Source organism: Erpetoichthys calabaricus, chromosome 5, assembly GCF_900747795.2.
Source record: "Erpetoichthys calabaricus chromosome 5, fErpCal1.3, whole genome shotgun sequence".
Classification (NCBI taxonomy): domain Eukaryota; kingdom Metazoa; phylum Chordata; class Cladistia; order Polypteriformes; family Polypteridae; genus Erpetoichthys; species Erpetoichthys calabaricus.
In genome coordinates this window covers 145,671,101-145,687,221 of record NC_041398.2, presented here as the reverse complement: position 1 = coordinate 145,687,221, position 16,121 = coordinate 145,671,101, and the positions used below count along the sequence as shown (strand labels likewise).

Genomic DNA, 16,121 nt, shown 5'->3' with positions numbered 1-16,121 from the left:
GTCGATCTATGTTCCTACCCTCACCTATGGTCATGAGCTATGGGTAGTGACCGAAAGAACGAGATCACGAATACAAGCGGCTGAAATGAGTTTCCTCCGCAGGGTGTCTGGGCTTTCCCTTAAAGATAGGGTGAGAAGCTCAGTCATCCGGGAGGGGCTCAGAGTAGAGCCGCTGCTCCTCCGCATCGAGAGGAGTCAGATGAGGTGGCTCGGGCATCTGATCAGGATGCCTCCTGGACGCCTCCCTGGTGAGGTGTTCCGGGCACGTCTAACCGGGAGGAGGCCCCAGGGAAGACCCAGGACACGCTGGAGGGACTATGTCTCTCGACTGGCCTGGGAACACCTTGGGATTCTCCCGGAAGAGCTAGAAGAAGTGGTTGGGGAGAGGGAAGTCTGGGCATCTCTGCTCAAGCTGCTGCCCCCGCGACCCGACCTCGGATAAGCGGGAGACAATGGATGGATGGATGGATGGATTCTTTTACTTTGTTTTAGCACTCTGATTTTTTGTGTTACAGATTTGCCTTGTTTGCCTTGGGTTGTTTTTTCAGGCATATTCTTTTTGGGATTATTACGCTCCTAATTTTGTCTTTTTTGTGCTCTTCATGCTTATAAAAATTAATTTTTCATTTATAAAGATTCTTTGTTGCCCTTGTCACAAAAGCCACAGGTTTTAAGGTTAATTCTCTCCCTTGAAGGGTTTTTTTTGAGTATTTTGGATTTTTTAAGTATTTTTGAAATTTTAAAGCCAGTGCCTGTTTTTGGGCCTGGTCAAGCCTGAAAGCCTGGTTGTCAGGTTCAGGGTTTGGCTGCCTGAAGTGAGGCTTGCTTAGAAGCCAGGTTCTGTGAAATCCTAATCTGGCCTATTTGCTTTAAAAACCTTATCACCCTGTTGACCAGCATGTGTTGCTGCAACAATAATTATCAATAGTTAAATTTATCTATTACATCTTAGGTAACACAAAATGAATCTAATGCGATTTTAGCAAGAAGCACAATATAGAATTAAAATCCAAATATTCCAGAGGAAAGTCAACAGGTACAGACAAAGAGCATACAAACTCCAGACGGAAGATAGTTTAGAATGATGCTAAACCTGGTGCTTTAGTGATGCTACCCTATGTACACACTAAACAGTTAATGAACCTTTAGACCTTAATCATTTTCATTTCCATTCTTTTTAGAGGGTTATATTTGTATGGGCTGATCTCATGCCCAAGACTGGTTCCTGCCAAGATACAATCCAGTCCCTGTAACCCTACACTGGATTAAGTAAGTTCTACAATATATTTGTACTTGTATGTGCATAGTTTTAGACATTTGAAATATATATTGATTTATTTACATCATTTCAAATTAAAAATTAACAAAAGATGAAAGCAAACTGACCTTAGAATAGATACTGTCTAGGAATCTCTGATGAGCAGATTGCATCTCCTGGTTTATTTCGGGTAGCCGCCTGTTTGTATCAATGTAGTCTGATGCTTTTTCATTATCCAAGTTGAACTTGATGTCTGTGATCACCCTCTTAAACAAGTAACAGCAAGCTTCTGTAGGGATGCTTACCTGCTGGGCTTGATCACATTCAGCCTTCATCACTGCCCAAAGAAAACATACAAGCAGGGAAAAACTACATTTAGGGTACTAGTGCACTGAAAAAGGCAGTATTTGATCATCTGTTATTCCACTTTGTTCACTGTAAATCTACTTCATTGGTGTGCTGTGTGAAGGAACTGATACCAAAGCAATAAAAGTTACAGAAGTGTTTAAACATGTGAAATTAATATAGTGTGTTTAAAACCATTAATTAAAAAAAGAAACATTGGACATATATTCAAAGAAGTACGTCTCTGCTTTTCTCTTTTATTTCCTTTCCTCTCAGCCGAGCACGCCTGCTCTATCCATCAGGATTGCAGATCAGTTTGGAGTAGAGGCTTTTGTTTGCTTTGGTAACCATCACCTCTGCTTTTGTTTATGTTCATTCTTCAAGTGCTTTCTTTTGACAATGGCCACTAAAGTAATAGCTACTTGAGCCCCCTTCTGTGTCTCTTTTGTTATCTTTGCATTAATCGGCATGCCTCAAGGGAGTAAACAAATCCTGTCTGTGCTGAATCTATACACAATAATAATAATTATTTACATTTATACAGCACTTTTCTTTCTGCTCAAAGTGCTCTCCGCAAATGGAGGACCTGAGATGTGAACCCAAGCACTGCAAGGCAGCAGCGCTACCACTGTGCCACCTGTGTGGTTTTTGATTATAATCAGCTGAGGTTATCAAAAGCCTTTTGTCTCAATATAACATATTTTACACAACTCAACTAGATCATATTTATAATTATAAAAAAAGTAAGTCCAAACTTATCTAGTATAGTATAATAATAAAAGAAGTCCCTGGGATAAGGTAGCATATGTATCAATGAACTTTGGAACAAATAATATAATTAAATATTATATATTGTTTTAATCCTGCGGTGGGTTGGCACCCTGCCCGGGATTGGTTCCTGCCTTGTGCCCTGTGTTGGCTGGAATTGGCTCCAGCAGACCCCCGTGACCCTGTGTTTGGATTCAGCGGGTTGGAAAATGGATGGATGGATGGATGAATATTGTTTTAATCAATGATAAGTGATGTAGCATAATAAACTTGCATACCTTAATATCAAAAGATTTGAGATAAGGTAGTTATATGCATGGCGGCACGGTGGCGCAGTGGTAGCGCTGCTGCCTCGCAGTTAGGAGACCCGGGTTCGCTTCCCGGGTCCACCCTGCGTGGAGTTTGCATGTTCTCCCCGTGTCTGCGTGGGTTTCCTCCGGGTGCTCCGGTTTCCTCCCACAGTCCAAAGACATGCAGGTTAGGTGGATTGGTGATTCTAAATTGGCCCTAGTGTGTGCTTGGTGTGTGGGTGTGTTTGTGTGTGTCCTGTGGTGGGTTGGCACCCTGCCCAGGATTGGTTCCCTGCCTTGTGCCCTGTGTTGGCTGGGATTGGCTCCAGCGGACCCCCGTGACCCTGTGTTCGGATTCAGCGGGTTGGAAAATGGATGGATGGATGGATGGATGGATAGTTATATGCAATGTTTTGCATATTGATTAGCACATGCACTTAAACATTTCACTTTACTCTGTACATGTGACAACAATGACCTTAGAAACTTATAATGTACTACACCAATACATGTACCACTAGACTAAATGACATACAATAGAATAGGCTGTGCTGTAGTATCCTTGAAAAATAGCTCAGTGCTTACCATTATTTTCTTACAGCTATGTGGACCTGCATTCAAATTCACCACTGTTGCTGTCTGTGTAGAGTTTGCATATTCTACATGGGTTATTCTGGCAACAACCAATTTTCCACACACCCCCATCCCAAAGATTTGAGTGTGATGATGACTGGCAACCAGTGGCGGCTCGTAGCTAAAATTAGTGGGGGTGCTGCTCCAGAAAATTTTTAGCCTTTGTTTTAAAAGTGTGTAAAAGGAAACAAACATGTATAAAAAGAAAATTTATTCAGAAACTGAAAAAAAATTAAATCAAATAGAATAGCTGGAAGCAGGATAATAATCTAATTCTACACTTTATCACATTCAAGAATATGGTACACGGTTTTTAAGCACAACACACGCAGAGTAAAAAAAAAAACACTACCTTCCACCAGCACGCCAGGGTCGGCACTGCGGGAGCGACAGTGCTCTCTCTCCCTCGCAGCTCGCGTGCAGCTTCCTATGTGCACATGCGCACAACAGCCAAACACCACGCCACTGGAACTGTGAAGTGCACAGTTCCATACAAAGATTTTTGTATCTTTTTCATAAACTTGGGGATGGCTACTGACATTAAGCTTAAGGATTATATATTGTACAAGTATAAAGAAAGAATTAAAGAAAAAAGGACTCATTATATTAAATGTTATCGATAATATCAAGTGGAAATAGGGGGAGCTGCAGTTCCACAGTGCCTATACGCGAGCCACCACTGCTGGCAACACTAACTTGACCCAGTATGAGTTGATATGAGCATCTGTGTGAACATGACCAGAAATAGACCAGCACCTTTTCCGGTAATGAGGCCTACCTTGAAATAATTGGTGCTGAGATAATTAACTCTGCTAGCATGAAATCGAGCAAGCAAGTACAGAAAATGGATGGATTTAGTATGGATTCATCAGTGTGGTAGTGTGGCCAGAGCAGTTCCCGTGTGCCGAGCAGGCTTGGGTGCTTCCACACTGAAGTGCATAGGTGTGGGATTGCCCATGTCCGTGATTAATGCCAGGAGCTGCTAATCACGGCACCTGTGCCAAGTCCCCATTGTAAGTAGTAGGAGCGAGTGTGCGGAGGGGTGACGAAAAAAGCAAAGGACGGAGGTTAAAAAGGAGAAAAGGGAAAAGGCTGGAGAAGGATCCAGTGTAGGAACAAGCGAGAGCAGGCTCACTGTACTAATGATAGGCAACTGGGAAGTGAGCCCTTATGGGGTGTTTGGCTGGCACCCAGGGGCAGATGGATTGGGTCCTCCTGCTGAGTTTTGCAGAGGGGCAGGAGTGACCATGACCGAGGACAGCTTGCTGCATAAGGCCACAGAAGGCAGCGGAGTCGGAGGATTGGGAGGTGGAAGCCCCAGTGTGAGCACCCTGGTCGCTGGGGGAACCTGAATCTTGGTCTGGCAGAGCCCTATGAAGCCAGAGTGCAGGTAGGGCAACTCCCCTGGTGCAGGGCCCGGACTGGAGAAGCAGGGGAGCCACCAGCTGAAGAAGGCACCATGTTTTGTTTTGGTTTTTTTTAAAGAAGGGACTGCCAGTATTTTAACCTCAGTTTTAAAGGATTTATTTATGGAATTATTTTATCCTCTACTTTGGACCACTTGTTTTTAATAGATTATTTATTTATTGACTTTTGATTGCACTGCACTATTTATTTGAACGCAATGGATTTGTTTTGTTGGTTTTTAATAAAAGCACTGTTTGCACTTTGCACCTTTCCCCTTGCTTCATTTGGTGTCTTCATTGTCCAGCTTATCTGGTTACATTACTGAAGATGTTGGGTTCAAGAGCTCCCAAAAAGGAAGTGGGAGTATGGAGCAGAACCCGCATCGTCACAGTGTTTATCAATATGTAACATGTCATATGTTCAGTTTCTAAAATATTTTTTTAAATTATTATCCTAAGTGGCTTGGTAAGGTAAAGCTATGGATAATCATATATACTATGTTATTTTAAACCCAATCCCATTGGACGTTCTTATGCAGGAAGGATCTGAGGCTGTTTTGCCCTTTCTGGTCCCAATAACAGTTTGCCTAACACATATATACTACCAATACCAGAAAATGCTGAGGAGCTCTTCACAAAAATGTCATACTTATACATTTTACCTTCATAAAAGTAATTTATTAAAAAGAAATCAAGTTTTTTATAATAATGTTTTTCATATGGATTGCCAATTCTTACTTGCAGGGCCTGGTCTTTCACATCAGGGACATCCAAACTGTTTAAAGCAATGTACCCTGACTCCATGACTGTAAAGGGAAAGACATTCACAGCACAACCTGTGTCGAACGATCAGGTCCCATGCCCAGCCGGGACGCCCCTGCTGCTTATGTTCCAGGGGAGCAGCCATGGACAGCTCAGTACCTCCCCCGGGACGCTTGGTGGCAGCCTCCCTGGCCAATGGTGATTCCCCAACCTCCCGCAGAGCTCCATGGGAGATGGAGTTCTCCACAGCCTGGTTGGGGCCCGGGGTGGCCGCTAGAGGGGTCTGTCTGGTTTCAACAGCCTGGCTGGACGAATCTTCAGCCCCACCCGGAAGTGCAATTAGGACCAGGTGGTCAAGCACCTGGAACGCTTCCGGGTGGGCTATAAAAAGGGCCAGCCACCACTCAGAGAGCCAGGGTCGGGAGGAGGAGGACTACGCTTGCGGAGGAGTGGTGGTAAAAGGGAGAAACTGTTGGTGTGTTATAAGAGTGCTTATGGACTGTGTACTGCCTGTGGGTCACGGGGAAGACGTGCACCCACGGGTGAAGAAAATAAAAATCTTTGTTGGTTTTATACGTACCTCTGTGCCTATCTGTGTCGGGTCAGGTGCCTATATAGTGCCTTGTTACAAACCTTACGCCACAATGGTGACTATGACTCTGGCTCACCTGTTCTCAGCAGGCAATCTGCTGCCTTTTCTCCAAGTGCTGCTGGAGCATACTGATGAAGAATATTGTAGAGTTTCTCAGATGTACTCAACCACTTCTGCTTTGCTTGTTGCCTCCGAGTGGAATCTTTGCTGTAGTAATCCTTATAGAAAGAGCTATACAAAAATTGAAAGATTTTGAAAATCAATTAAATGATGTTGGTCAGTGTTTTTTTTAAAGATACAACCAATCTAGCAGACAAGGGAATGTTATTCTAACAATCTAGATCATTGATCCATCTCATTAACTTCAAACAAATTATTCAGTAGATTGTTCTGTAACCCCCCAACAAACTAAGTAAAGAAGTCTGTTACTGGACAAAACATAATAATAAAACATTCTGCAGAAGAATTACGGTATTACATTGTTCTGATATTCCAGCAAAAAGGTTTCAAATGTATTAATTCACATCAGCACAGGCATCTCTTCCATGTTCATAAGAACAATTAAATATTTATTTTAAACACCAGAAGTCTGAGAAGGAGAGAGAGAGAAATAGTGGTAATGTATACATCGCTGGAAATGTTAAGGGCAGCGCATAAATCAGTGTAAAAAGAAATAGGGGATCTAATGCTAGAAAGGGCAAATTAAAAACTTTCTTTAACACTAGAATTCCTGAAGCCTATGAAAAAACTTGTAATCCTGGCCCAACATAAATCACTTCGTAAATCTACCATCAATGTCTTTTGTTTTGCCGTAAGCAGGAGGCAGCCTGCTGTCCCGTCCCCCGCCTTGACAGAGCTCAACTCTCCCAGCTCAAGCCAAGGCTCCTTATCTGTGTGTGAGGTTCCTGGAGTTGTATAGGGTAAATAATACAGTATATCGTTATTTGGAATATATGCAGTTCATGTGTGGTCCGTGTCTACAAAGATCTGGGTAAGTGTAGGACAAAAGAAAATGCAACGGTGGGGGATGGGACAGCAGGCTGCTTGCTGCTTGTGCTGATCAACGCATTTACAAAACAAAAGACGCTGATGGTAGAGGTGCGAAGGGATTTAAGGCAGCCTTGTAAAGGCTAAGGAAAACTCTCAGTACCTTGCAGTTAATTGCATACGCTTATGGTGTGGTGAGTTTTCTGGTGGGTTTTTTTTTCTATTTTTTCATTTATTATTGGATTTTGCTGTTTTTGACTTCATATTCTTGGTTTTCATGTTGGGACTGTGTTTTTAAGGCATTGCTTCTTTATCTTTTGTGTTCTTCCAAGCATCTTTTTAAACAAAGCCTTTTTTATTTATAAATATTCTTTGTAGCCCTATTTGTTTCTACTTGGAATTTGATGGTTTGCACCCTTTAGTGTGAGCATTCTGAGCATTTTATTTGGGACAATTGTGCTTAGAAACTCTCTAGTCCATAACACCAGGAATGTCCTTTGACCAGAGTTTTTCAGGTTTTTCCTTTGCACATTTCTGTGGACATTTACCATTTGAACTTTTAAAACCATAGTCCATTTTGGGCATGTGTAGACTAGAAATTCAGCCATTTGAGTAGGAGTGAGGATGCCTCAATTGAGGCTTATTTCTTGGGCCCAAACCAGCATCAGGGTTGGTCTTATGTTTTTTGTTTTTCAGAGGCCTGTTCCCTTTTCGTGCTGCACTGTGGCAGGATTTCACAACACTGATGCTATAATATTAGTCCTTCAAGAAAAACACATGCAAAAATAGAAGTTGGTAAAGGGTTTATGCTAGGAAGCATTTATTCACAGAAAGAAATGTAGGCAGGAGAAAGAAGTTACCAATTAGTGAAGCCAGAAACGATACCGTTTAAGCATCAAATTAATGAAAGATAATAAATTAAAACATAATTTTATCTGAATTGTATTCTGATAGATAGATAGATAGATAGATAGATAGATAGATAGATAGATAGATAGATAGATAGATAGATAGATAGATAGATAGATAGATAGATAGATAGTGTGGTACCCGGATGGGGGTGGTACCCAGCCGGGACGCCCGAGAAGACTGGAGGAGGGCTTGTGCCTCCTCCAGACCTTGGGGGGGCGACCGCCCTGGGGACCACGGGTACAGAGCTGGGAAGCTCGACCCTGTAGGGGCCCATGGTCACCGCCAGGGGGACCCCCTATACTTGGAGGACCCTGGACCTCAGCACTTCCGCCACACCAGGAAGTGCTGGGGGGAAGAGGAACAGGGACACCCGGAGTGCTTCCGGGGCGTGTCGGTGGGAGATTGCCGGGAACACACCTGGAGCACATCCGGGTGCTTATTTAAAGGGGCCGCCTTCCTTCGGAGATGAACTTGAGTCAGGTGGAAGAAGGACAAGGTTTCTGGAGGAGAGAAGGAGGCGGTCTGAAGACAGAGAGAGAGAGACAAGGCATTGTGTTGGCCTGGACTGAGGGGTACTGGGGTCTGTGAGTGAGTGATTGTATTATGGAGCACCAAAATAAAGGTGTGTGGGGTAATTCTAACATGTCTGCCTGTCTGTGTCCGGGTCATGTTCCACAAAAGATAGATAGATAGATAGATAGATAGATAGATAGATAGATAGATAGATAGATAGATAGATAGATAGATAGATAGATAGATAGATAGATAGATAGATAGATAGATAGATAGATAGATAGATAGAGTTTACATTTTTATTTTTCCTGTTATTTTACACAGGGCACAGGTAAAGTGTATTAGTTGATAATTAATGGGATGTATTTTTGTTTCATTTTTTGTGGACAGGAGTTACACTTGAAGCTTTCACCCAATATATTCATGAACTGATTACTGAAATAGACTCCACTTGTCTTTTATGCTTCTAAGTAGTATTTGCGCAAAAGTGTCACCAGGCCCAGGTAGTTGGAATTGTACGTACGGTTGGAGTTCCAATAGACTGCACATTCTTTCCATGCTTGTGTTAGTTTTTCTTCAGGTATTCTGTTTTATCTCTCACATACTATACATGTGTGTTTAGTTAATTGGACAATCTAAATTGACCAGATGTTTCCCACTATTATGATTTTACATATAGGGAAGGCCAAAACCATTTGACACTCTACCCAAGATACAACTACCAAAAATGTTTAAATTTAAAATATATACTTTAATCTACAATGAAACAACAAGTAATTTAAAGAATTTAATGGAAACATGCAGGCAGTAACTAATTAGCGTGAAAATGAAAGACAACTGAACAAAAAACTAAGCAATGGGCAAAAATTCTAAACACAATACATTTTTCAAAATGAAGAGAAATTTAAGTCTAACCCTAGCACAGTCCCAAATGAAGCCCAACAGAATTAAATTAATAAATTCAAAAAATACAATACAAAGTATTACATAGCAAATCTATCTCCCTAAATGTACAGTATTTTTCTAGATGAAATTTTAATAAGTAGAAAAGATAAAAACATACTTCGAAAACCCTATTAGGAAAATATTATTGTATAAATTTCCTAAGATCCTACTCAAGAGCAGGGACCTCATGTATAAAACCCTGCTTAGACTCCATACTAAAATAGAGGTAAAACAACATTGTACGCACCAAAAAATTGGATTTATAAAACCATACATATGCCATGTGCCACACCAAATTCTTTCATAACTCTCAAATCAACTTAAAACTATGCACTCATGCAAATGCTTTTAGCCACTTCCTATTACCTCCCTTTTCTCAAATAGGATTGTTTATTCTGTCTTTGACTTCCGAGTTCATCTTTTCCCGTTCGTTCCTAGTTGCCTGGGTTTGTTTGTTTTCACAGTTTTGACCCTTAGCTTCACTTGACCAAATCATCTTCTTTTGTTATTACCTCCTAGTATTTTTTGGTGCTCACAGTAATCCTTGAGCACATTCATGTTTCCCTAAAAGAGAGTCTTATGAAGATTTAAAAATTTTGTTTAACTGCTATCTATTTATTTATTTATTTATTGTTGGAATGTTTTTGTAATTTCTTTTTTGAACTTCTGTTTTAACTTTTTCAATCATTTTTTGATTTCTGAATATACAGTAATTTTTTTTGTATTCCTCTTCTGTTGAGTATTTTTCATTTTTAAAAATTTCTTGTTAAATAACCTTTTCAGAAATATTGTTTTATCAATAACATTTTTAGTAATATTGTTTTGTCAATCTTTTAAGCCATTACTTATTCTGTTTTCTATGTCTATTAAATATATGTACTTTTTTATATTTTATAATTTTTTGTATACATGGAAAAGCAGCAAATTGCTTACATAATACAGAATTTCATAAGGCAAATATTAAAGCTAAATTGTCACTTACCTGACAGGTTGCAGGCAATAAGAAGCTGGGATGTAGTTCTCATCCAATTTATACCACATGCACAAAAGATTTAATTCTTTCTCATACTCTGTTTTAGACTTTGAACCTTTGTCTGCATTTTTCTCTGCCTCCCCGTTGATCAGTGGTAATGGATCCACTCGACTCTCAGAGGAAAGGGCAAAAGAGCCTTCAGTTTGGTCTGCATCACTGGAGTTTTTGCTCAGAGATTCCATGCTGTTGAAGGAAGCTTCTGCTTGTGACTTTAAATCTTCCATTTCTTTATCTTTGACCTGATGTTTCCTCCTTTTCAGTGCTTCCAGTTTTTTAGACTCAATTACACTGACTATAGCATCAAAGTCAGTATGTGAAATGCATGTGGGAACTGAGCGAGCATCATGCTTCTGACCTGTGAAAAGCTATAAACCACAGACAGTATTCAGGAATCAGATAGCCCAAACAACTGAGAAAATTTTAACTTGTACAGAGATCCAAATCTATTAATAACCAATAACATGCTAATGAACAGTTATCTTGTATATGCATATAACTAGTGGCTGACTTCCTCTCACAATATTCTGTTACTGTCATATTCTGTCTTTGCTTTTGACTGATCTGTATGTCATATGAGTGTACGAGAATACATATACCAATTTTACCAAAAAGCAAATAAATACTTATTTGCTAACAGTGTGTTTGTATCCAGTTTTTATCTGTTGAAATATTAAACCACAATTATGATAAACACCATAGAAAAAATACAAGTAAGTGAGCAACTTACAAAGAAGAGTACATCTCCAGATTCCTGGCATTCTCTCATCATGTCCAAATGTAATTGTGCTGTTGTGTTGTCATCGCAAACTCCATCCTGCAGCCCCCACCTGAGGTCCACAAGCCTGATGTCATAGCCTTGCTGTTTGCAGTGCATTAATAAATTGGGATATGCATTTTGCATAATGGCAGTTCGTTCTGGGATGGTGTCTAAGGATGAAAGCAGAACATCTTGGTAAAATGACAATAACAACAGCAAACATGCAACTGTTGAGCTTGGATCAAAGATTAATATCTGTGTTTCATTTATTTGTACTTGTTTTACACTTGTTGTTTTCCACTGAAGAATCAATTTTCTGTTTACAGACAAGCTGTCAAGTGGACTGTCCAACCTACCATCTCACTGGACAAAGTACTTGCTTGCTTCTGGACATACCCATGCATAAAATCCATACTCACTAATTTAGGGACAATTAACCTAACTTGCATTTGTTTGAGATATCAGATGATCACCAGACTACCTGGCAAAAAAATTCACAAAAAAATGAAAGTATGCAACCTACATAAAAACAGTGAATCGGGTCAGGACTGGACTCAGGATCATTAACCACTGTACTACCATGGCAATTTTCACTTTAAATTGCATTGATATGGTTGTGTCTGTGTATGCCTTATAACTAAATTTTGTGTCAATACAGCATAGTTAGTGCCTTGAGCACATTCATTTTGTATTAGACTCCAGCTATCTAAGAACCATAAAATGACATGACAACATTTCCAAATTCAGTATATAAAATTCAGGATTGGGATCAGGGATCTAATTTGGCAGCATTAGGCACTAGGCAGGAACCACACTTGGACTGAATGCCACTATATTTCCGGGATCAGGTTGTGGTTTCAAATGAACCAGCTAAAATCCAGAGAAAATTATACTTCCCCTAAGAGGCAGGAATAAAAGCTATACTATATGCCAGGAGCATCCAGGAAAACAAATGTATGGATTGCAACCTAAAAAGACCTTTACAGAAAATGCTCAATAACAGAAGCTGTTCCTGTTTTCTCTTATTGCATTCCTGAAGTATAAATAATAAAAATGAAAGATGTATCTTCATTTGTCTTTGATTTCTTTCTCCCTGAGGAGTGATTGCTCTAACAAATAACCATCATTATTGGGCATGTTAACTATCTTAAAAAAGTTTGTAATTTATTAAGCTTTAGAATAGCCCATTCTTAAATTATAATAATGCATTACTAGCTGTGTAAACCCGTGCTGTAAAAAGCCCGGGGTCCTAGACACTATTGAAATCATCCATCCATCCATTTTTCAACCCGCTGAATCCAAACACAAGGTCAATGGGGTCTGCTGGAGCCAATCCCAGCCAACACAGGGCACAAGGCAGGAACCAATCCCAGGCAGGGTGCCAACCCACCGCAGGACACTATTGAAATCATCAGAAAAAAAAATTGAATTGTAGAGATGGCAGGTAATTGAAAGGGACTACTCTGGGCATCTCTCTGCTAGAAGGATTCGTTTTGTAGGTGTGCTTGCATCGCTTGTGCATTAGCGGTGGGAGAAAAAGTAAAAGGGATACCGTTTTGCCGATATTAGCGGCTAAGCGACTTTGTCTTTCTTCTGAGGTTTCGTTTTGCTGACATGCTGGCCCCACTTGTGTTATTAGTGGCTAAGCAAGTTTTCTGTTTCCTCGGAGGTGAAGCCCTCACCCCAACTCCACCTCTCACTTCTGGGCCGGACAGACACACACGCTTCCACATGTAGACATTTATATATAAGATACCCAAACCTGGCCATTATATTTTAAATAATCTGGTATAAGAGAGAGAAAACTTGCCTTTGTAACCCCCACTTAGGTAAATCATTAAACGTTTCTTCTTGACGACATGACTGACTTTAACATTTTTTGTGAGTATTTCATGAATTTTCTCCATCTCCATGGATGCTGCACTGCTCCTCAGGTCACATATGTCTGCAGACTCTGATTTCTTTAATTTTCCTGTGTCCTCTGGCCCTTTCACAGCTGTATAGCTTTCCATAGATGATGAATTATGATCTGCTTCTTGTACCCCCTCAGTCATCTCACATCTAGAAGTAAGAAGAGGGTCTGTTTTATCATGCTCTTGTTCTTCTTCTTGCTGGCTTTCAGGGATAAGTGATGAGACACTCCATGGCACTGAATGGGGGACATCTTGAAAACTGACGTGGCTCCCTCTTTGCAAATAAACTGCTAAATCCTGACTCTGTAAAACAACAGGCAACTCATACATTAAAATATTCAAGTAAATAAATACAATGAAAAAGTCTTACTCTTCAGATAATTGCTTTAAACATGTATTTTTCATCCAGTCAGCCATTTCCTGGACAGACTTTTTTCTGTGTAAAGAGAAGCTGATTCCAGTGGATTGTACTTCATAAAATCTTTCCAGTAATTGAACAATGACAAACATGAATAACATCTTCTTAGTTACTATTTTGAGAACACATAATGTTGATTACCCTAGGCTATTTGTACAACAGAGATATAGCATATCTATCTATCTATAGATATAAACATATATAGATATAATTATACAGACCCAAAGTGGGGTTCAGACCTTTAAAGTTGAAAATACTCAAAAATGACTTTGAGGGGGAAGATGACCACGAACCTCTGGCCTTTCAGATAAAATTGGAACTATTATAAACTTTCATAAACTTTGAAATGTATACATTTTGTACAGCTCCCAGTAAGTCTTTTAGTTAATTATACATGGACTATGGAGTTTTGAAAAACATTAAATCTGAATTTGAAGTCCGTTTTGATGTATCTCTCTTCATTAAAATGTTTAGAATTGTTTATGTTTTATCTCAATGCCATTTTGGTTTTCTGATGGACACTGCCATTTTAGGGTATTATTTTAACCTTCTACATGGAAATCCTTTACAACGTTCCCTGAGGTGTGATGTCATTGAATGACAGTATAAAGGTTGTCCCTGACAGTCCCAGGTATCTGAGTTTGACAATAACTCTTAAATCACTGTTCAAAAACTTGAGTTTCACTTTAAATTGGTTAACAAATAATTTGCTTTTGTTTTTTGGCAACATTATGTATTTAGCTTTGACAAAGGATCTAGTTAACTTTTAGCATTGACCTTGGCCTGTGTCTTGGCTATGCATCTTCCATTAATATCATCCTTATTTTACAATAGCTTATTAAAGAAAGTAATGAGAGAACAAAGCAGGCAAGTAATGGAAAGAAAGTACAAAATGCTCAAAAAGGGTTTTACCTAAATAGACAACCCAAAGCAAACAAGTCCAGTCTGTAGTCCAAAAGCAATTTCCCAACAACCGAGCAAAAATAACCAGAAAAACCACAAAATATAAAAGTGTTCCTTACTTCATGAAACTCAATGGCTCTCGGAAGAATGTCGCTTTATTTATTCTGGTTGTGGCCAGTCCACACCAGCAGTGACTTCATAGTGGACCCACCTCCTGAGATTCCACCCACATAACACAAGGGGTGTAGCAGTGGAGAATATATAACATAGAACATGTGTATTGGCGTGTTCCAAGGTATCTGGTTCATTTAAATTACTTAAGGGGAAGGATTTGGGTGTAAAAAAGCTACTAACACAATTTCTGTTTGCTCTACAATGAACCCTCTGAAGGACTACTGATGTCATTTCCTCTCCTAGCTCGTCAGTCCCACCTCTTCCACTTTCTCCACTACATTGGCCAAAGTCACAGGATGTCCGCTGATACTGTAGATCAGACTTGTTTTTGAGAAGGATTCCCTTCTGGAAGGAAATCAACCCTAGTCAACCCTAAAATACTGCATAGCCTGAACACCGCTAGTGACATTTTGTATTAGCATTTCATTGTTAGGGGCGGCATGGTGGCACAGTGGGTAGCGCTGCTGCCTCACAGTTGGGAGACCTGGGGACCTGGGTTCGCTGTGTGGAGTTTGCATGTTCTCCCTGTGTCTGTATGGGTTTCCTCCGGGCGCTCCGGTTTCCTTCCACAGTCCAAAGACATGGAGATTAGGTGGATTGGCAATTCTAAATTGGCCCTAGTGTGTGCTTGGTGTGTGGGTGTGTTTGTCTGTGTCCTGCGGTGGGTTGGCACCCTGCCCAGGATTGGTTCCTGCCTTGTGCCCTGTGTTGGCTTGGATTGGCTCCAGCAGACCCCCATGACCCTGTGTTTGGATTCAGTGGGTTGGAAAATGGATGGATTTCATTGTTACTTTTCTCAGTTCTTCAATACTGAAAATTAAACATTTTTTCTATTTATATTTCATTTTTACACAGAATAATAAACAGTGAAATATTATCAAAAATCATAAAATGACGTAAGTTCAAAAAAAGCCAAATCAATCCAAAAATTGAACTAACACAGAAAAAAATGAATAAAACTAAAACTTTAAAATATTACTGAGCCAGGATTTAGACCCTGTTTGAAATATAAAAAAATGTACTTGCTACCTCTCTTGAACACAATCTGTAATCATGAATCAACCAGGAAGTACACTGTCCTAACATTTGTGTTATCACAATGGTTACTTTACATGCTGCACATTTCCAGTCCATTTTCATTAGAAACATTGTGGCAACTGCACAGTAAAATGACAGTGCCCATAAAAACCAAAATCTCGTAAAAAATATGCAAATAATTATTAACTATAAATGTGACTGAAACAAATAACTAATGATAGAAAATAATTCAATGCCCCAAAAACATAACAACAAATTAGTACTGGAAGGAATTCCTTCCAAAATGAATTAAAACATTTTAATATATTAATAACATTTGTTATTTGTAAGAATCCTGTAATTATTACTAGTGTTGTTTTTCTTGCTATAGATTTTTATTAACATTTTTGAGGACATCACCATATCATTTTGTTTGTGATTTTCTTGAAAGACACCTGCAATTTGTGTGCTGATTTCATGAATACTGCCAAGTTG

At 39.7% G+C, this 16,121-nt stretch overlaps 2 protein-coding genes across 2 annotated transcripts in view; both read right to left on the bottom strand.

The window, feature by feature from the left end:
* LOC114652802 (uncharacterized) overlaps positions 1 to 11,367 on the bottom strand; it is a 104,487-nt gene extending 93,120 nt beyond the window's left edge. Inside the window, exons 1-4 of the mRNA XM_028803117.2 lie at positions 11,172 to 11,367; positions 10,394 to 10,809; positions 6,131 to 6,285; positions 1,387 to 1,595 (exon numbers count right to left, since the gene is read on the bottom strand). Of these exons, the coding sequence (XP_028658950.2) occupies positions 1,387 to 1,595; positions 6,131 to 6,285; positions 10,394 to 10,809; positions 11,172 to 11,345 (954 nt within the window). The 5' untranslated portion in view covers positions 11,346 to 11,367. The remainder of the gene's footprint in view (positions 1 to 1,386; positions 1,596 to 6,130; positions 6,286 to 10,393; positions 10,810 to 11,171) is intronic.
* A 295-nt stretch (positions 11,368 to 11,662) lies between these two features.
* The window catches only part of LOC127528005 (uncharacterized), a 37,693-nt gene continuing 33,234 nt past the window's right edge, over positions 11,663 to 16,121 (bottom strand). The window contains exons 6-7 of the mRNA XM_051928549.1: positions 13,012 to 13,417; positions 11,663 to 11,682 (exon numbers count right to left, since the gene is read on the bottom strand). Of these exons, the coding sequence (XP_051784509.1) occupies positions 11,663 to 11,682; positions 13,012 to 13,417 (426 nt within the window). The remainder of the gene's footprint in view (positions 11,683 to 13,011; positions 13,418 to 16,121) is intronic.